Source organism: Schistocerca cancellata, chromosome 5 (assembly GCF_023864275.1).
Source record: "Schistocerca cancellata isolate TAMUIC-IGC-003103 chromosome 5, iqSchCanc2.1, whole genome shotgun sequence".
NCBI classification, from domain to species: Eukaryota; Metazoa; Arthropoda; class Insecta; order Orthoptera; family Acrididae; genus Schistocerca; species Schistocerca cancellata.
In genome coordinates this window covers 126,224,515-126,245,404 of record NC_064630.1, presented here as the reverse complement: position 1 = coordinate 126,245,404, position 20,890 = coordinate 126,224,515, and the positions used below count along the sequence as shown (strand labels likewise).

Genomic DNA, 20,890 nt, shown 5'->3' with positions numbered 1-20,890 from the left:
AGTGGAGTCATGCATCTATTTAGATCCACATGTGTTGGATGGTTGCCCATCTGGGAAATAAGGCAGAAGCATAACATAGCCTGGGTTGTGTGCACCTCTATGGTATGACCATATGTATGTTGTGCCACACTGGAGGCTTACAGTGCTGCCCTCTGTGTGTATGACTGTCTATGATATCTCTGTCCGTGATAACTGCTGTGATTGCCAGTCTCATGAAAACGTGATGGGAGATTACATCTGTGGGTTGACTTGTAAATCTGATTTACAATACAACTGTAAATCTCAAAAAGTCACTCATGTCCATGTTTCTTCATTTATATAGGTCATACTTAATAAGTATTCTGGTTTTTAACCCATTGTGCAAAAAACAAAATGTAACTTCCCGTCTTTCCTAATTAGAAATAGGTAACTATCAAAATATTATTGGCATATTCATAAAACCAAAGTTTGAGTTCAATAAATCATATCTTTCATATTTCTGAGACACAAAGAATTGGAAAATAACAAGTACAACACAAAGACAAAAACATTGTTATATAGTGATACCAACTAATTTCCAAGTCCTGAGCAAACTGTGGTTTACCTTCAACTGCAGTGTTTAGTTAGGGAATGTGAGGCTTGGCAGAGACTCAACAGATTTTTGGCTTTAATGTGATGGATGTTACAATTTTTCAGTGACCAATATGACCTCCATTCTTGGCAATTTTTGATGTGTGATAATTGTGGTTCTAACCTGATCTTTTGTAAAGAGAGAAAAAATTACATTTAAAAAAGTTTACCTCCATGACGACCAGCATTGCGCAAATAAAAAGATTAGTGAATTAATGTTTTGTCACATAATAATTCACAATACTTGTAAAAATTGTTTATTGATTGTCTTTGTCTGTCCTTTTTAGTCTTCTCAATGTTTCTCAGTGGAGCACTACACGTTTGGCATAGAAAAAGTCAGTTCTGGTGCAATATTTCTGGGCACGCAAGTTACAGCCAGGCGTGGACCTGTTTACAGCGAGTTACACTCACCAGCAGTTGTGGAGTAAAAAGATGCCACAGGGGCGTAGAACCACTGGAAAAAGTACATGCAGTAGTTTGCATGGCGCAAGCCACAGGCAGAAGGGGCCCACTGGCCAATCTAAGTGTTATGAGTTCGTGACGCAGAGTGGCGTGTTTAGCAAAACAGAGGTGCACAGCCACATATAATTAGGTGCTGGTTCACTAACAAGGCATTCAAGTGTGACAGCTCTCCTGGACAGTGGGGCGTGTCACACCACCGGCTACACACAGCAGCAGATGGGGCGCCAGCGTTCCAGTCCACAGCGGGTTGCTGGTTCGACCCTCCGACGCCGACACAGGGTCTGTAGCCACTCCATGGCTCGCTACCGTGGGCACTCGTCTTGGCTCCCAACACACACCGGCGGCATCCTGAGGCAAGGGCTGCAGATTCAGATGCCGGATTGCGGGGGCTCGTTGTTGCCGTGTTCTTAGCCACACTGACGAGGAAGTGCACGGCGGGTCACCTCGCAGCAGATGGCGCTGATGCGGGAGAGGTGAAGGCCGCTGAGCCGGCTGCTGGCGCATCCTCACATCCACACACCTCCGCGGCCGTACAAGGCCAACACATTAGCAGAGCGTTTGACAGGTCATTGAGGTGGCATCCTCAGCATTGCGGGACCTGGTGATGCAGACTGAGGGAATGCGGCACTGTAGCTGCAAACAATAAATCACTTGGAAAGCTCAGACAAGCCTTAATGTGGTGCGTTCTACCTCTTCTCGCTACATTTGGTGTCAGAAGTGGGATTTGGTGTCAGAATAGCGGACGTCGTCTGTACAGTACGATGTTCAAGCCCACCGCCTACATTATAGTCACAGGATGTGGTGAGTTTTGACAGGTTTTCTTTTGAGTGTTTGACGTTTTCTTTCTTTTTTGTTTTTGAGTATGGCTCATGGCAAGCTATTGTAGATTTTTTGCATGGGCATAATATTTTTTGTTGTCAGAGTGTTAGTATATTTGGGGTAGTAAGATTTTTTTTTCCCCGAGGCATTTAATTAATTTTGTATTGGTCTAAGTATGATGTTACTGAGTATGATGATACTGAGGTGTAAGGAGTTGGGTTATTTTTGTACTTAATTGTTTTGTTTCGGGATTAACGGGGAACAAAAGCAACACAATGGCAGAGTCAGGAACATGAGGTGTGTCGGAACTAGAAGTGGTACGGATTTTTTTGCAAAAGGTAACACAGTTGACAGCAGACAATACGCAGTTGAGGAACAAAATAACATCTAGAAGTGAGTGGGAAACCCCATTGGATCAGTCGTTGTTGCCTAGGATGCCGCAGCAGGAGATTTAGACAGCTGCCGCGAGTTTGATTATTCCATTTTCTGGCAAGGCATCTGAGGATGTGCATTTGTTTGTGGGGGACTTGGAATCTTCAGCTGTGAGGAATGATTGGTTGAACGAACAGTTGTTACATGTAGCCGAGATTAGATTAACGGGTGACGTGAAGACATATGTAAGGTGTTCTGAGGCCTTAAGGAAGGCAGGACAGTTTAAGCAGTTGAAGTAGGGGCTTTTACAAAGGTACAAGAAACAGAATAGCGCTCAGTACTTTAGGGATAGGTTGAGTACAATGAAAAAGAGACAGGGGGAGACAGTAGAGAAATTTGTGGACAGAATAAGAGAAATTAATGAGTACACTTATGAGTTGGGTCAGAGCGATGAAGCGAATGGTGTCCTGTTGCAGGAGGCCAAGCAAAGGGCACTTGATGTATTTTTGAGGGGCTTACTGGCACATTTATTGAGGAAAGTGCGTGAAGGGGATCCAAAAGATTTGTATTTGGCCATTCAGCCGGCAACCCAATGTGAGGAAATAGACGTGGCAATGGGGGTACGTGATAGACAAACAGTGTTTACAGCAGGTATAAAATGTCCTAAGCGTGGTCATACGGGACTTGCGCAGAGGCAATGTACCCAGTCACCGAGGAATAGAGGAAGGGGTGGAAATCAGCAGCATGGAGGATGGAGAAATGGAGTTAGTAGAGGTCGACAATCGTTAAATGGCAGAGGGGACCCAAGACCCACCTAAGGGAGCTCCCGTTTAATTTCACTGCTATGAATGCGTATGCAGAGGTGGAATGTTCAATGGTAGGACCTGTAGGAAATAAAAAGTTTAAGGTTTTGTTGGACACAGGGGCACAAGTGTCAGTGGCTACTAAGAGTTTAATTGGATGAAATAAGTTAGACCCACCATGTTATAGGTTTGTGGAGTGGGGGATAAGGAGGTCACACCTTTGGGGTCAGTGACAGTTGACTTTTGCATAGGGAAAGTCCGATTTGATGCATGCATGGAGGTAGTACCATGGGTAACCGAGGGCTATGACATGATTCTAGGAGTAGATTTCTTGCATCAACATCGTGCCAAAATTGACCTTGGACAACGAACTGTGGAACTTGGTGGAATATTTCAGCTAGAGGAAACTGTTGTCGATGCAGAGCTGTCACGAGGGGCACTCAACGTAATGAACAAATCAATTGAACTGCGTACATTAGCATTAAGACTTAATTCCCGTGAGCGTGTGTCTGGTGGCACTGTGAAGTCACTTTGGGTAAGTGTGGAGTCGAATCTACCTGTTGGTACAGAATGTGTTATTGAACCATTGAAGGATAATGAAGTTTTGGGTCCATTGGGTTGTTTTGTGAAAAATAAGTTTGTACGCATACAGGAGGGCAATGACAAGCATGTAGTACCTGTGAATGTGGATAATTTTAGCACTGTAGGTGCGAATTTGAGGAAAGGAGCTTTAGTAGCAAATTTAGATGTGCCAGATGATGAAGACTGGTGTTCGAGAGGTAGGCGAAGCGATCAACCACTAACTGCCGATAGAACTGCATTGCATGACAAAATTAAGCATTTGAAAGGAGGAGAAGGAGAATGTATGGAAGAATTATTGTGGGAATTTAAGGATTTGTTTTTTTCCACAAGGGCTGGACCAGCAACTCCTTTAGTTCAACAACCTGTTTACTGTAAACCATACAGAATACCAAGGTATTTGCAGCCGATTGTGGAGGATTTCATTGATCAGCAGCTTGCGGACAGTATTATAGAGCATAGTAATAGTTGCTGGGCAGTGGGCCCTGTCATTGTGCCAAAAAATCTGCGGATGGAACTAAGAAATACAGGTTCTGCTCTGACTACCGATACCTTAATAATAAGACAGTAATGGACGCATACCCCATTCCAAACATATTGGAGACTTTGGATCACTTAGGACAGTGCCAGTAGTTTTCTACAATGGATTTGACAAGTGGTTATCATCAGTTAGAGGTGACTCCAGAGGTTCATCCAAAAGCTACTTTCTCTACACGTGGAGGCCATTACCACTACATTAAAATACCATTCGGTTTGAAAAATGCTCCGGCAACATTTCAGAGGCAGCTACATAGTGTGTTGAGGGGTTTGAAACCACGGCAGTGTCTCGTCTATTTGGATGACACTATAGTGTTTTCAAGTAGTATGGAACAACATAGACAGCAGTTAAGTAAAGTCTTTATGAGGTTAAGAGCAGCTCATTTGATGTTGAGCCAGAGAAGTGTCTTTTTGCATTAGAAGAAGTAAAATATTTGCATGATATTATCAGTAATGACAGAGAGTGAACAGATCCGAAGTTGGTACAGGCTGCAAGGGATTTTTGGGAACTGAAAACAGTTAAGGAACTGCAGTCATTCATCGGAAATCGCAATTTCTATCGAAAGTTATGGAAGGGTTTTGCAGATTTAGCACAGCCGTTGACACGATTGTTATGGAAGGGTGTGAAATTTGAGTAGAAAGAAGAGTGTCAGAAAGTGTTTGACAAACTGAAAGAAGTGTTAACATCAAGTCCGGTTCTTGTGTTTCCAGATTTTGAAAAGGAGTTTATACTAGCATCCAATGCATCAAATCAAGCATTAGGGTGTGTTCTTAGTCAGGAAATTGATGGGAAAGAACATCCTGTAGCTTATGTGTCTAGGCAGTTGAATGCAGCAGACAGGAATTACTCAACAACAGAGAGGGAGATGCATAGCGTAATCTATGGAATCACATATTTTAAATGTTATTTATATGGGAGAAGATTTCGGGTAGCAACAGATCATGCTGCATTGAAGTGGTTGTTGGGGTTGAAGGATCCGTCCACTAGACTCGCTAGATGGGCTGTGAGGCTTAGTGAATTCGACTATGAGGTGGTGCACAAGCCTGGGAAGAAGCAAGGTAATGCGGATGCACTAAGTAGGAAGGTGGCAAAAGTAGAAGTCATAGGTTATGACCTAGCAGCATGACAATAATTACAGGATGCAGACAATGATTGTAAATCGTATCAGACACAGCTGCTATTTAATATGTACAATGGTCTTCTGTGCAGGAAAACGAAGTTAGGACCAAGGGTAGTAGCGTCAGCATTTGAGTTGGAAATGGATACAGCTACAACGATTGCCGGAAGTGACATGTCCATTCTCTATGTTGGGGACTGATGTCTTAGGACCTTGCAGGTGAACGCCATCGGGGAATAGATTCGTTCTGACAATAATAGACCATTTTTCGAGGTATGTGGAGATGGTGGCTATGCCAAATCAACAGGCAGAAATGATTCCGCAAGCATTAGTAAACAACTGGATTTTGAAGTTTGGTGTACCGGAGACAATAATTACTGACCAAGGGACCAACTTCATGTCCGATGTAATGAAGGAACTGTGTAAACTGTTGAACGTAAAGAAGTTGAGGATGAGCACATTGCATCCACAGGCCAAGGGAAGGACAGAACAGTTACACAAAACAATCGGGAAGATGATGAGTTTTTATGTGGATTCTCATCACCATCAGTGGGATGAGTATTTTAAGGATATTGTATGCACATATAATGCAAAAATCCATACAAATACCGGTTTCTCTCCATATGAGGCAGTGTAAGGGAGAAAAACACCGTCACCATATGAATTGGTGAGGCTACAGACAGAAAGGACCGGTGAATCTGTGCGTTAATTTGCAAGAACTATTCAGGATCTTTGGAAATGGGTACAAAAGGCGAATACGAAGGCTTTGGAAAGGCAGGTAGACGTGGTGAAGCAGAAAGGAAGTTTACTGCAGTATAGAGTGGGGCAATAGGATGGGTAATGCTGTCCAGCCCCTATATGTGAAAAGGGAAAACGAAGAAGTTTCTCACGAGATATCGAGGTCCATATCAATTTTTGAAACCACATCCCCCATTAATGTTAAGCTTCAGCTGCCAACTAGAACAACGATAGTACACATTGGGTGGTTGCAGCCACTTAAGGGTTGTCCGGATGTGATTCCAGGCATGTCACAGGAAGGAAAGAAGAAGAGAGAGTGAAGAGAGGTGTTAAGCACAGAGAAAACCAGGAAGTTAGAGTACAGCATGAAGTACCGTATGCTTTACAATCCAGAAAGTAGTAGAGTATCTGTATTTTTTTCTTGTTTTCTTGTTATGTATCATTGGGTTTGCGTAGATTAATTAGGCATTGTATTTTTGCATACATATTTTAGTATAACCTGCGGGGGACAGCAGTCTTTTTGAAGAGGGAGGAAGGGTGATGGTGATCACTGTCCTCAGGTCACTGAGAAGGGGAGCGTTGAGCAAGCTTGTAGATGTAAAATACTGAGGAGTTATTGCTGATCTCCGCAGTAAACAGCCGGTATGCTGAGATGACAAGGGAGGAATTACGAAGCTGCCATAGAGGGAAGGTAACGGTATGTCCGGCCAGGGTGATAAGCACCAATCCGGACACACGCGCGGTGCAGTTATTTTTAGTCAGGAGGAAAGAAATAGACTGTCCAAGGGACATCATGGGGCCAAAATTGAGCTTGCAATGGGTCGGGATGCGACGGATCTTCTCCACATATGAAAAATTAATAGTAGCAGCAAGTTGTTTTGAGCAGTGAGTATTTGCCAAAGCCAAATTTATAGAGCTCGAGGGGAGAGGAATTTTAACCAATGGAACTAAGTGTAACATAATAGGACCAACCTTCCACCTACCAGCATCAATTTCAGGAGTCACGTAATTGAATGTTATGCAGCCACAGCTGTACTGGCCAGAAGCCACTTTAGAGATTTGCGAAGGCAGAATCTGACCTTGTTAAATCAAACTCTGGAGCCAGGTCTATTGAGATCCATAAACCAGTTCACTTTAGAGCAAGAGGGGCAGATATCAGCCGAACAGCTTGTCACAACATGTCGCTTAGTATAGGGAAAGGCAACGGCAAATAACGATCATTTTGAGCACCTCTGTGCCAAGTGTCTTCACAGCTTTAACTTTGTTATGTGTTGTTTTCTTTCTGATCAGGTGGAGAGCCAATCCCAAGAGGGAACCAAGAGTAGTCCAAGTCCCAGTGGATTGGATACCGAGGGCGTGAGACGAGTAGGTAAGGAGTTGATCGAGCAGTGGTCGTCTAGTAAGGAATTTTTGCGTTCTGTTTCATGTCATGTGTTTTAAGGGGCACTAGACCACATTCAAGTTTGCTAAAAGTAAGGAAATATGTCATAGGTGCTGACCCAAACAAGAGTTAGTTAAAGGTCGACCCGGGGACTGGGTCTTTCCAAATGGGGGAATAATGTAGCGGCACTACTGTTTGGGATAGGAAAAGTCAGTTTTGCTGCGATATTTCTGGGCGTGCAAGTTACAGCCAGGAGCGGGCCTGTTTACAGTGAGTTACGCTCACCAGCAGTTGCAAAGTAAAATAGAGGCCACAAGGGTGTAGAACCACCAGAAAAAGTACACGCAGGGGTTTGCATGGTGCAAGTCACAGGCAAAAGGGACCCGCTGCCCAACCTAAGTGTTATGAGTACATGACGCTAAGTGGCACATTTAGCAAAACGGAAGTGCACAGCCGCATATAAATAGGTGCCAGTTCATTAACATAACATTCAAGTGTGACAGCTGTCCTGGACGGTGAGGCATGTCACACCACTGGCTACACACAGCAGCAGCCAGTGGTCCAGTACACAGCGGGTCACTGGTTCGACCCTCTGATGCCGACATGGGGTCCGTAGCCAGCCAGCAGCAGGCCACTCCACAGCTCACTACCGTGGGCATTCATCTTGGCTCCCAACACATGCCAGAGGCATCCTGAGGCGAGGGCCGCAGATTCAGATGCCGGATTATGGGTGCTCGTTGTCGACGCGTTCTTAGCCATGCCGGTGAGGAATCGCGCCACGGGTCACCGTGCAGCGGGTGGCGCTGAGGCAGAAGAGGCAAAGGCTACTGAGTTGGCTGCCAGCGCATCCTGATGTTGATGCAACTATGCGGCCGTACAAGGCCAACACATTAGCGGAGCGCTTGACGGGTCGCTGAGGTGGTGTCCTCAGCATTGCGGGACCCAGTGATGCAGACCGAGAGGAACACGGCACTGTGATTGGAAACAATAAATCACTTGGAAAGCTCAGATGAGTCTTAATATGGTGCCTTCTACCTCTTCCCACTACAGTATTTTCACTGTTTAAAGAGAGAAAGCCATGATCATAATTGTGAATGTGCATTGACTTTAGAAATGATTTGTTGTGAAACTTTTTCTCCTAATTGTTTACGTCCTTTAATACTTTGTTTTGAAGAATATGTCATAACACATAAAACTTTGAATTACAAAAACTTTTCAATAAAAACATTCCCCTCGATACCACATCAGCTCACATCACGTGCCTCTCAACCACATTCTACAAAAATCACCTCGCAGCTACGGACAATTGGTCAAAAAGGTGAAGAGATCAGTGATGTATTTAGCTACACAAACATGGTGATTTAAATTGATCTATCCAACCAAAGACAATTTTACATAACTGGTAATTTTGATAACTGATGCTATAAATGTTATAAGTGATCACGATAAACTGTAGCGGTAACAATATTATTATTAATAATAATAGTAATAATAATAATAATAATAATAATAATAATAATAATAACAGATGTTTACAAAACTATAAAATACAATCTTCTGTCTGAAACAACTTTTCATTATTAATTTTCACAATGGAATATAAATGAAATATACTTTACCATCTGTTTGATTTTAAGTGAAAATAAAAAATTAGTATTGTGTGTAAACGTTATTGGATCAGGTGGTGACTGTTATTTGTACCATATTGTACACTATGAATGAATGTATCACTGACCAGTTCCATTACATGCTGTGCAGTTGTGTTGCAGTTTAAAGTAACTTAAATTTTTTTCACACAATTTACAAGCATAGTGGTCATATTTACACAAATTATGAGACAAGGTGCATTTCAAATGTCCTTCATGTAAATTCTGTTTGCTCAAATTTCTCTTTGCACAGTGATTCTTGTGAAGGTGAATGTTATATTTATTTTTTATTTTTTTTTTGTACTGGAAACGTGAGTTGGAGACAGTTATCATGTAAGAAGTAAGTTTTCAAATTGTCATAATTTGCAGGAAAATATTCATTTATAGTTTGTGTTGTGTTGTGGGCTTCTGTCCAATAGTAGTTTGATGCAGCTCCCCTTATTAGGCCATCATTTGAAAGTTTCTTCATTGCTGCATAACTATGGTAACTCACATTTGTTGGTCACCCTACCAAGTTTTTACTGCTCACACTTCTCTCCACTGCCATATCACTATTCCTTGACTCATCAGTTATTATTCTGTCCAAATAGTGAAACTCATTTATTACTTTTAGTGTCTCCTTCCCCATTCTAATTCCCTAAGGATTGTCTGATTGAGTCAGACTACGTTCCATTACCCCTATTTTACTTTTTGAGGGGTTGATTTTATAGTATCTGATTTTATAGTATCTGATGATTTAAAACTTTGTGTCTCATCCTTCTCCACTCTCTCCCCACCTCCATCTTCCCAGTGAAATGCTCTCTATAATTGATAATCAAAACTCAATCTCACCATGACTGTGGGAGAGTGCATGTGCTTGTGTGTGTGATTGTGCATATTCCTGCTAGAATAAGGGCAACAGCTAGAAAGCTAGTGTAAATACTATTTCATGTTAGCATGTTTCCATACTCCACACATCAGTTTACCAAAGGTGAGAGGTTGTCTTTCCCTTATTTTATGTATTATTTCATCCAGGAATTTATGTTATTGTTAGACATATGTGTGTCTCATTCTCAGCTGTTTTACACCATACGACTCCAGAGAGGTAGCTAAATTTATCTGTTGTATTCAGCCTTTTAGTCTTAGGTCACAAAACACATCGACAAAATTACCGGCTTAACTGCAGTGCTCATTTTCATGACCTTATTGACACAATGAAGAGCATACGCTGATGTGCCTATATGTCATGGTCTTTGCCCCCCTCCCTCCCATTCACAGATGTACAAACAGTATTTTTATACACATAATGTGACATGCATAAACATAAAAGTTGGTTTAAATTGGCCCATTTTAACTCCCACGCCACCCATGTGGAAGGTAGGTGTTTCTTACTCACACAGTTTTTCTTTGCAGACAGTAAATTACATGTGTTACACATTTGGTTGAAATTGATCAAGTGATTTAGGAGGACATGTGGAACATACAAACATTTTTATGAGGGCATGCTAAAAAGTAATGCCACCAAATTTTTTGTTCTGTTCTCAATTCATTTGAGGTATTACACATCGTGCATGTTACTCAGTTGACTTTCCCGCTTTGCTGACACAAGCTGCAACCCTGTGCCATAAGAGGGGTTTGAATTGTGGTGTGTATTATGGTAACATATAAAGAAACTATGTTGATGCATGAGAAACAGCATCCTGCAATCGAGTTTCTAACCATCCACACATGGAGCACTTCCTTCAACATGACAATGCCAGACCAAACGTGCTGCAACAATCTGATGCCTTCTAATAATTTATGTAATACACACATATATAGTTGATAGAGGAACTTTTTTGCAGGTGGAATATAGGTTCTCGAAATCTTTAGATTAAGGCTATTTTTGGTGCTTGCTGCCTTTGGTAGATTTTTTATTTTTTTTTATTTTTGCAGTACTCACATAGTGCCACAAATAAAAAATGACATACTGTATAATTGTAAATTAAACCTTTTCTGTGGATAATATAATAAGGAGTAAATGCCACTATGCAGAGAATGGTTTCAGATAAAATGTAGCTGTGATACAGTCACATCATTTTGACAGATCTCCTGGTACTGTAACTGTGGCCTGTGTAACAAATTTCTAAGGACTTTCTTTTCATTTATAGGATAAAGAGATGCAGGAAACTGCTGACAGAATACTTGGCAAAAATAAACCTAAAAGGGAACGTAAGATGTCTGCTCCATCAGGAGAATCTGGTTTAAAAATATCAGAACAGAAACTAAAGGTACCAGAGGAGCACAGACGTTTCAGTTGGAATTTAAAACTGCCAACTAGATTACAACAGAAGGACGAAAATAAGAGCCAGCCAAATGTTTCACCAATAAAGGAGGCAAGAAATGAAAGGCCTCTTCCAAAGCCACGAGGTGTATTGCAGTTCATGAACAAGGGCTACAATAGAAACGTTCCAGAGAAACCTGCCAATCTTGCCCTGGAAATGGCCCCTGAACGTAAGGTACCAATGATGAAAACTTTTATAATTCTTTGCTTCTTATGATACGAGACCATTAAGCTATCAGCTGATTGCAAAGTAAGAGGGTGTATGGTAATTACAAGCTATTATATTTGAAATAATATGTTCTAGCATTATGAACATTTATCATTACTGTTGCAGTGTTGGTTAATGAACAAACTTTTTGTTTTTCATCCATGTATTTTTTTTTATTTGTATGCAGTGTTGCAGTGGATTGAAAAGTGTAGCAGTTACTTTTAAGTGTATTTAAATTTATTTATTTATTTTAAAGAGCACATAGAACCACTAGATAACTTTTATCAACTTGTTTTTATTTTCCCAATTCTTCATCCTGTAACAATGAGTCTATTGCTCTTCAAGTGTCCACATTTTTTTTTCTTTGTTTCAGACACTTTCTGTTAGTTGTTTGGATGTGAACTCACAAGTATGAGAGTCCATTTTCTCTTTGGACGCCATCCTTGTAGTTACCAGTAGGTCAACAACTATTTTAGTGGGATCCTTGGTGTAACAACTATTTTAGTGGGATCCTTGGTGTTGACTGGTCATTGTATCTTCCTTCTTCCTTTTTTTAAATTCCTCATTTAAGTTGTTGAAGGTTTTCTTGGTTAAGCATACTTTGTCCATTTGTGTTGTTGTTGTTGTTGTTGTGGTCTTCAGTCCTGAGACTGGTTTGATGCAGCTCTCCATGCTACTCTATCCTGTGCAAGCTTCTTCATCTCCCAGTACCTACTGCAACCTACATCCCTCTGAATCTGCTTAGTGTATACATCTCTTGGTCTCCCTCTACGATTTTTACCCTCCACGCTGCCCTCCAATACTAAATTGGTGATCCCTTGATGCCTCAGAACATGTCCTACTAACCGATCCCTTCTTCTAGTCAAGTTGTGCCACAAACTTCTCTTTACCCCAATCCTATTCAATACCTCCTCATTAGTTATGTGATCTACCCATCTAATCTTCAGCATTCTTCTGTAGTACCACATTTCAAAAGCTTCTATTCTCTTCTTGTCCAAACTATTTATCGTCCATGTTTCACTTTCATACATGGCTACACTCCATACAAATACTTTCAGAAACGACTTCCTGACACTTAAATCTATACTTGATGTTAACAAATTCCTCTTCTTCAGAAACACTTTCCTTGCCATTGCCAGTCTACCTTTTATATCCACTCTACTTCAACCATCATCAGTTATTTTGCTCCCCAAACAGCAAAACTCCTTTACTACTGTAAGTGTCTCATTTCCTAATCCAATTCCCTCAGCATCAGTCGACTTAATTCGACTACATTCCATTATCCTCATTTTGCTTGTGTTGATGTTCATCTTATATCCTCCTTTCATGACACAGTCCATTCTGTTCAACTGCTCTTCTAAATCCTTTGCTGTCTCTGACAGAATTACAATGTCATCGGCGAACCTCAAAGTATTTATTTCTTCTCCATGGATTTTAATACCTACTCCGAATTTTTCTTTTGTTTCCTTCACTGCTTGCTCAATATACAGATTGAATAACATCAGGGCAAGGCTACAACCCTGTCTCACTCCCTTCCCAATCACTGTTTCCCTTTCATGCCCCCTTGACTCTTATAACTGCCATTTGGTTTCTGTACAAATTGTAAATAGCCTTTCGCTCCCTGTATTTTACCCCTGCTATCTTCAGAATTTGAAAGAGAATATTCCAGTCAACACTGTCATAAGCTTTCTCTAAGTCTACAAATGCTACAAATGTAGGTTTGCCTTTCCTTAATCTAGCTTCTAAGATAAGTCGTAAGGTCAGTATTGCCTCACGTCTTCCAACATTTCTACAGAATCCAAACTGATCTTCCCCGAGGTCGGCTTCTACTAGTTTTTCCATTCATCTTTAAAGAATTCGCGTTAGTATTTTGCAGCTGTGACTTATTAAACTGATAGTTCAGTACTTTTCACATGTGTCAACACCTGCTTTCTTTGGGATTGGAATTATTGTATTCTTCTTGAAGTCTGAGGGTATTTCACCTGTCTCATACATCTTGCTCACCAGATGACAGAGTTTTGTCAGGGCTGGCTCTCCCAAGGCTGTCAGTAGTTCTAATGGAATGTTGTCTACTCCTGGGGCCTTGTTTCGACTTAGGTCTTTCAGTGCTCTGTCAAACTCTTCATGCAGTATCATACCTCCCATTTCATCTTCATCTACATCCTATTCCATTTCTATAATATTGTCCTCAAGTACATCACCCTTGTATAGACCCTCTATATACTCCTTCCACCTTTCTCCTTACCCTCTTTGCTTAGAACTGGGTTTCCATCTGAGCTCTTAATATTCATACAAGTGGCTCTCTTTTCTCCAAGGTCTCTTTAATTTTCCTGTAGGTAGTATCTATCTTACCCCCAGTGAGATAAGCCTCTACATCCTTACATTTGTCCTCTACCCATCCCTGCTTAGCCATTTTGCACTTCCTATCGATCTCATTTTTGAGATGTTTGTATCCCTTTTGCCTGCTTCATTTATTGCAATTTTAAATTTTCTCCTTTCATCAATTAATTCAATATTTCTTCTGTTACCCAAGGATTTCTACTAGCCCTCGTCTTTTTACTTACTTGATCCTCTGCTGCCTTCACTACTTCATCCCTCAAAGCTCCCCATTCTTCTTCTACTGTATTTCTTTCCCCCATTCCTGTCAATTGTTCCCTTATGCTCTCCCTAAAACTCTGTACAACATCTGGTTTAGTCAGTTTATCCATGTCCTATCTCCTTAATTTCCCACCTTTTTGCAGTTTCTTCAGTTTTAATCTACAGTTCATAACCAATAGATTGTGGTCAGCACCCACATCTGCCCCTTGAAATGTCTTACAATTTAAAACCTGGTTCCTAAATCTCTGTCTTACCATTATATAATCTATCTGAAACCTGTCAGTATCTCCAGGCTTCTTCCATGATTCTTCTTTTATGATTCTTGAAGCAAGTGTTAGCTATGATTAAGTTGTCTCTGTGCAAAATTCTACCAGGAGGCTTCCTCTTTCATTTCTTACCCCCAATCCATATTCACCTACTATGTTTCCTTCTTTCCCTTTTCCTACTGCCGAATTCCAGTCACCCATGGCTATTAAATTTTCGTCTCCCTTCACTATCTGAATAATTTCTTTTATTTCATCCTACATTTCTTCAATTTCTTCGTCATCTGCAGAGCTAGTTGGCATATAAACTTGTACTACTGTAGTAGGCGTGGGCTTCGTGTCTATCTTGGCCACAATAATGCGTTCACTATGCTGTTTGTGTTATATCAGAGAATTTCAAACATCTTTTCCATCCAATGGAACTAAGTTGTACCATCAAGGAATACAATTATTCTGAACTTTAGCATGTCCACATTCTGTTGGCAATCTTGGGCCAAATATTTTCCTCAATATTCCATTTTTTGAATGATATTCATTGTTAATGCTGTCTCAAATACATATAGCACTTCTGGAAGAACAACTGTTTGTTAGTGGCATAGTTTGGCTCTGGTGGAAAGCGATTTCTTATTGTAGGTTAGGTTCTGAATATAATGGACTTTTTTCATGACACCTACACTTACTCCAAGCAATCTTTTTGTGATGCTCTCCATCTATCTATCTCTTACATTTCAAGTACCACTACCTTGTAGCTTTCTCTCATACTCTTCTACATTTACACCTATATTCCATTAGCCGCTTTTTGGTGTGTGTGGTGGAGCATATTTTGTGTACCACTGTCACTTCCCACCTCTGCTGTTCTAGCCGCAAATGGTTTGTGGGGAGAACAATTGCCAGCAAGCCTCCAAGTCGGCTTAAATAACTCTAATTTTATCTTCATGGTCCTTTTGCAAGACATACATAGGAGGAAGTAAGTATTTGTTGACTCTTCTAGGAATGTATGTTCTCAGAACTTTAACAGTAAACCACACTTTGATGCAGAATGCCTCTCTTGCAGCATCTGCCAGTGGAGTTGGTTGATCCATTCTATGATGCTCTAGTGCTTACTAATTGAAACTGTAACCAATATACTCCTGTAGTATCTTCTCTACTTCCCCTATCAATCCTATGTAGTATGGATCCCATACTGATGAGCAGTATTGAAGTACTGGTTGCACAAGGATTTTCTAAGCTGCCTCCTTTGTTGGTGGACTACGTTTCCTGAGAATTCTGCCAATGAATCTCTATGGCATCTGTCTTTCCTGCTATTAGTTTTAAGAGGTTGTTCCACTTTACATCACTCCATATGCATACGCTAAGATTTCTATGGAAGTAACAGCTGTCAGGGCTTATTCTGAAATTGTGTAATCATACAATAATGGGTCTTTCTATCTTGTATATGTGATAGGTTACGTTTGTTTATGTTGAGGGTCAGTTGCCACTCCCTCCATGAAGTGTCAATCCTTTGCAGGTCTTCCTGCATTTCGCTATACTTTTCTTGTGTTGCAATGTCTCTCTGTAAAACAGCATCATCCGCGAAAAATCTCCTGTAATTTCCGATGTTGTCTACTACGTCATTTGTATATAATGTAAAAAGTTATGGAATTATAACATTCCTTTGGGGTATGTCCAAAGTTACTTTTATGTCTGAAGACTTCTCAACATTAAGAATGACATGCTTCTTCAACAATCATGACAACGTCCTCTGGAGCTCAATGGATTCTCAGGCTCAACCAGTCTCTCTTTCTCAACACCACGTAATGGTTGACCCTTCCTCATTTCCAATAGAACTTGGAATAGAGCATTGGTGTTGTTCCTGAGGTTTAATCATTTCCCTGGCAATAAGCTCCTGTGCAACAACTGATCAAACTGCTATTGACTTTCAGATTACAAAGTGCATTCACTGCACATATATTCAGAAGGTCAAAAGATATCACCACAGGCCATCTTCTTGTGGTCCTAGCCCCATCATTTTCTGGCACTACTGATCTACTAGACTGACTCCAGTTTTGTGTGATGATGAAATGTGGTAATTTCGGTTTTCTGCTCATCATCAGTACTTTTGCCTTTCTCCTGTTGGATAATGGTGTAGGATAGGACCTTGCAAGTAGCTGAAATCACATCCAATTCAAAAACTTGCAGCAGGCCACTGGGCCATACAAAATAATAACAGTAATAATTATTATCATCAGCATCATCATCAATTGCACCATCATGATACATGGTTTATGTAGTGAGTACAGTTTTATTTTTCTTTGGCCAATATGACACAAGAGTGCATTTGCTAATGAAAGCAAACACTGAAGAGTATCTGTCTTTGTCCTTATTTGGGAGCATTTATTTTGGAAGATCTCTTCTTCTTTTCTCATCATCCTCATGTATGTGAATTTCTTTTCTTCTGACATTGTCTGAGCTAACTTCACACTGCTGAACCAGTTGTCCTGTTACATTCCTAATTGTTACAGAAATAATTTCACCCGCTAGCAGCATTACTGACATGAAACTTTTTTTCAGACTGCTGTCCAACATATGGTTCCAAATTAATTGCATAGTCAGTCTTAGCATCAACAAGAGCAAATATTTTAATCCATATTTTGCAGGTTTAATGGATTTGTACTGCCTAAAGGAGCAATTCCCACTGAAAGACACAAACTATGTGCCAACTATAACAAACTCACTTGGAGAGAAAAGTTCAACAGCTCTCTGATTGGAACTAGTTTATCTTCCACATGCTGAAAATTACGCATATTTACTTGATCAAAACAAAACAAAACAACATTATAGAACCCCAATTCCACTGTAACAGTTATATAATCATTCAAAGAAAGTTTAAGTTCATTAGTGTGAAATTACCCCAGTCATGCAATACTCGTTGGAGGTGATTTTAAAGTACTGAGTATAGAATGGGCCAACGGCCTTGCCGCAGTGGTAACACCGGTTCCCGTCAGATCACCGAAGTTAAGCACTGTCAGGCTGGGCTAGCCCTTGGATGGGTGACCATGCTGTTGGCAAGGGGGGTGCACTCAGCCCTTGTGAGGCAAACTGAGGAGCTACTTGATTGAGAAGTAGTGGCTCCAGTCTTGGAAACTGACATATGGCTGGGAGAGCGGTGTGCTGACCACATGCCCCTCCATATCCGCATCCAGTGACACTTATGGGCTGAGGATGACACGGCGGACGGTCGGTATCGTTGGGTCTTTATGGCCTGTTCGGGAGGAGTTTAGTTCAGTTTTTGAGTATCGAATGGGGCATCTATGGATTCATTGCAGGTGTTACAGACAGACAGTGTTGTGAAGTAGTTACGAACATGTTTTCTGAAAACTGTCTCGAGCATCTAGCTTGACAGTCAACAAGTAATAGAGTTATTTTAGACCTCATAGTTACCAAGAGGCCTGGCCTTGTTGATGGTGTCAGTATAGAGGCACGGATTAGTGATCACGATATGACTGCAGCGACAATAGTTACCAAAGTTAATACAGCCATCAAGAAGGTTAGGAAAGTACTTTTGCTAGAAAGAGCAGATAAGCAGTTGTTAGCATCCCACTTAAACAATGAATGGATATCGTTTAGTTCCCACATGAGGGAAAAACAACTATTTATATGCTACTGTATGAGCCCTAATTTGACTTATCTTTGAGGTCCATATGTGAAATATGTGATTGAAGCAGTAGAATTGTTCTGTAGTAAGTAGCAAATGCCATTTCTCTAAATTTTCTCAATATTGTTTCTCGAAAAGAATGTTGTCTTCCATCCAGAGAATATAACCTGAGTTCACAAAGCATCACCATTATTTTGTGTGTTAACTGAACCTACCAGTAACAAATATAGCAGCTCACCTGTGGATTGCTTCAATATCTTTTTTAATCTGACGTGGATGGAATCCGAAACACACGAACAGTACCGAAGAATGGGTCACAATATTGTTTTATATGTGGTCCCCGTTATAGATGAGTTATAGATAAATTGAAATTTCCTAAAATTCTACCAATAAACCAAAGTTGAATATCCTCCTTCCCTACTACTGGCCTTATGTGCTCGTTCCATTTCACGTTGCTTTGCAACTTTACACCTAGATATTGAATCAACATGACTGGGCGTAACAGCTGACTACTCATGTTATATTTGAACATTGTGGGATTATTTTCCTACTCACTTGCAGTAACTTACATGTTTCTACATTTAGAGCAAGCTGCCATTCATCAAATCAACTAGAAATTTTGTGTCAGGCATCTTGTGTTTCTGTACAGTCGCTCAATAATGGCACCATCCCATACACCACAATGCCATCAGCTAACATCTGCAGATTTCTGCTCACCCTGTCTGTCAGATTATTTATGTATGTAGAGAATAAGAGCTGTCCTGGCATACTTCCCTGGGGCACCATTGATGAGACACTTGTCTCTAATGAATACTTTCCATCGATGACAACAAACTGGGTTCTATTTCTTCAGAAATCGTAGAGCCACTGACATATCTGTTAACCTATTCCATTTGCTTGTTCCTTTGTTAACAGCCTGCAGTGGGGCACCACGTCAAATGCTTTCTGGAAACCTAGGCATATGGAAGCTGCCTTTTGCTCTTCATCCAAGCAAAATAAGGGTTCACTGGTGTAGAGTCCTCTCTGTAAAACAAAATTGGGATTCCACCTAGACCTGGTGACTTATTTATTTTCAATTCATTCAGTTGCTTGTCTGTGCCAGGAGTGCCTGCTACTATTCCCTCTGTACAGGAATCTGTGCAACAGTTAAATGACAATATGTTCGTACTGTCCTCCAGCAAGAATGATTTCCTAAATGTGAAACTTAAAGATTCTGCTTTCCTGTTACTCTCTTCTATTACCACATCAGACTGGTCAACAAGTGACTAGAAGAAGATCTTTCGCTAAGTTGTGACAGTGGAATACTTATGCTTCATGCTTCAGTTTTTCTACAGATGCACAAATTTCTATTAACTCTTGCGTATCATCATTTGCATGCTCTTTTTTGAAGTAAGAATGCAATAATCTCTACTTCCTCAGCATTTTTCGGATTTTGTTTTTAAACCACAGTGGGTCTTTTTTGTCTTTAATCCACTTACTTGGCACTTTCTTCTCCAGAGTGTGATTTACAGTCTGGTAAGCTTTGTCCATAATTCCTCTATGTCCATCATGTGGGAACTAAATGATATCCATTCATTGTTTAAGTGGGATGCTAACAACTGCTTATCTGCTCTTTCTAGCAAAAGTACTTTCCTAACCTTCTTGATGGGTCCATATGGACCTCAAAGATAAGTCAAATTAGGGCTCATACAGTAGCATATAAATGTGTGTGTGTGTGTGTGTGTGTGTGTGTGTGTGTGTGTGTGTGCAACTTAATACGTTGTCTTTATGGTGAGTAGCACTCTATCCTTTTCATAAATGCTGAGTGAATATTGTGCTAGATTCCCTGTATTTCACCAGTTTCCTGAGATTAGTAATCTTCTTTCTAGGTAACTGTCAGAATTATTTTATTATTGTAGAACAAAGAATCTGAATAACACTAGATTATTTCAGTGCATTTTGTTTTTATGTATCACTGTTTCAATTTCATGTTTGTCTTGTTGACTTGCTGCTGCAAATACTTCCGTTGTTACAGGAAAGTCCAAGGAAAGTTGAACCAGAAAAGAGAAGGGAAGCAGATGGGCCCAAAGTACCAGTAGCTATGCAATACAGACAGTCACCAGAATACAGACCTCCAAAGAAAACTGAGAATACTATGCTGATTAATGTAAAGAAGAATTTAAAACCTGTAAGAAAACTTTAAAAAATATAGTACTGTTGCTGGTCACGTTGTAAAAGGTTGTACTGTGAAAGTGTTTGAGACCACCAATACATCTCCAAGGACCAAAGACTTTATAGTACTGTTGCAGGACACGTTGTAAAAGGTTCTACTGTGAAAGTGTTTGAAACCACCAATACGTCTCCAAAGACCAAAGACTTCAACAAATATTTCACAATATATATGAGTTTAGTTCCTATTTCATTCAGTTATTGCTCATTGTAAATAAATGGAGGATAGGGAATTGACTATCCTTGTGCAGAACGCAATGTCTTTTGTGAAGGTTGTGAATTACATATCACCATTATTATTTTCAAATGAAAAGTTTGCAATATATTTTAGGTTAAGTTATGATTAAATTTTAATAAATAATTATACTGAAATTGGGAATTGTTTTATTTTCTTCAAATAAAATAATTGCAGTCTGGAACAGAAAAGCTAAGACATTTGGATCAGAGGATTTCCCAATCCCACATCATACTGCAGTTCTGTCACTTTGTAAATTTATATTTTTCCTGAATGAATTGCTCTTTTAAGAACCATAACCATATTAAAAAACAGCACATTTTGTTTTTAGAAACTAACAAAAGTCTGTTAGAAAGTGTAAGTTGCATTATAAAATCC

The 20,890-nt window shown here is 40.2% G+C and overlaps 1 protein-coding gene across 3 annotated transcripts in view; it reads left to right on the top strand.

The window, feature by feature from the left end:
- Positions 1 to 20,657, top strand: part of LOC126188214 (ovarian-specific serine/threonine-protein kinase Lok-like) — a 221,526-nt gene extending 200,869 nt beyond the window's left edge. Inside the window, exons 8-10 of one of the 3 annotated variants that reach the window (XM_049929766.1) lie at positions 11,194 to 11,541; positions 20,084 to 20,286; positions 20,373 to 20,657. In XM_049929766.1, coding sequence (XP_049785723.1) covers positions 11,194 to 11,541; positions 20,084 to 20,251 — 516 coding nt within the window. In that variant the 3' untranslated portion in view covers positions 20,252 to 20,286; positions 20,373 to 20,657. Of the gene's footprint in view, positions 1 to 11,193; positions 11,542 to 20,083 lie in introns of all 3 variants that reach the window. The other 2 variants (XM_049929765.1, XM_049929767.1) reach the window with 2 other exon arrangements.
- The last annotated feature ends 233 nt before the right edge of the window (positions 20,658 to 20,890 follow it).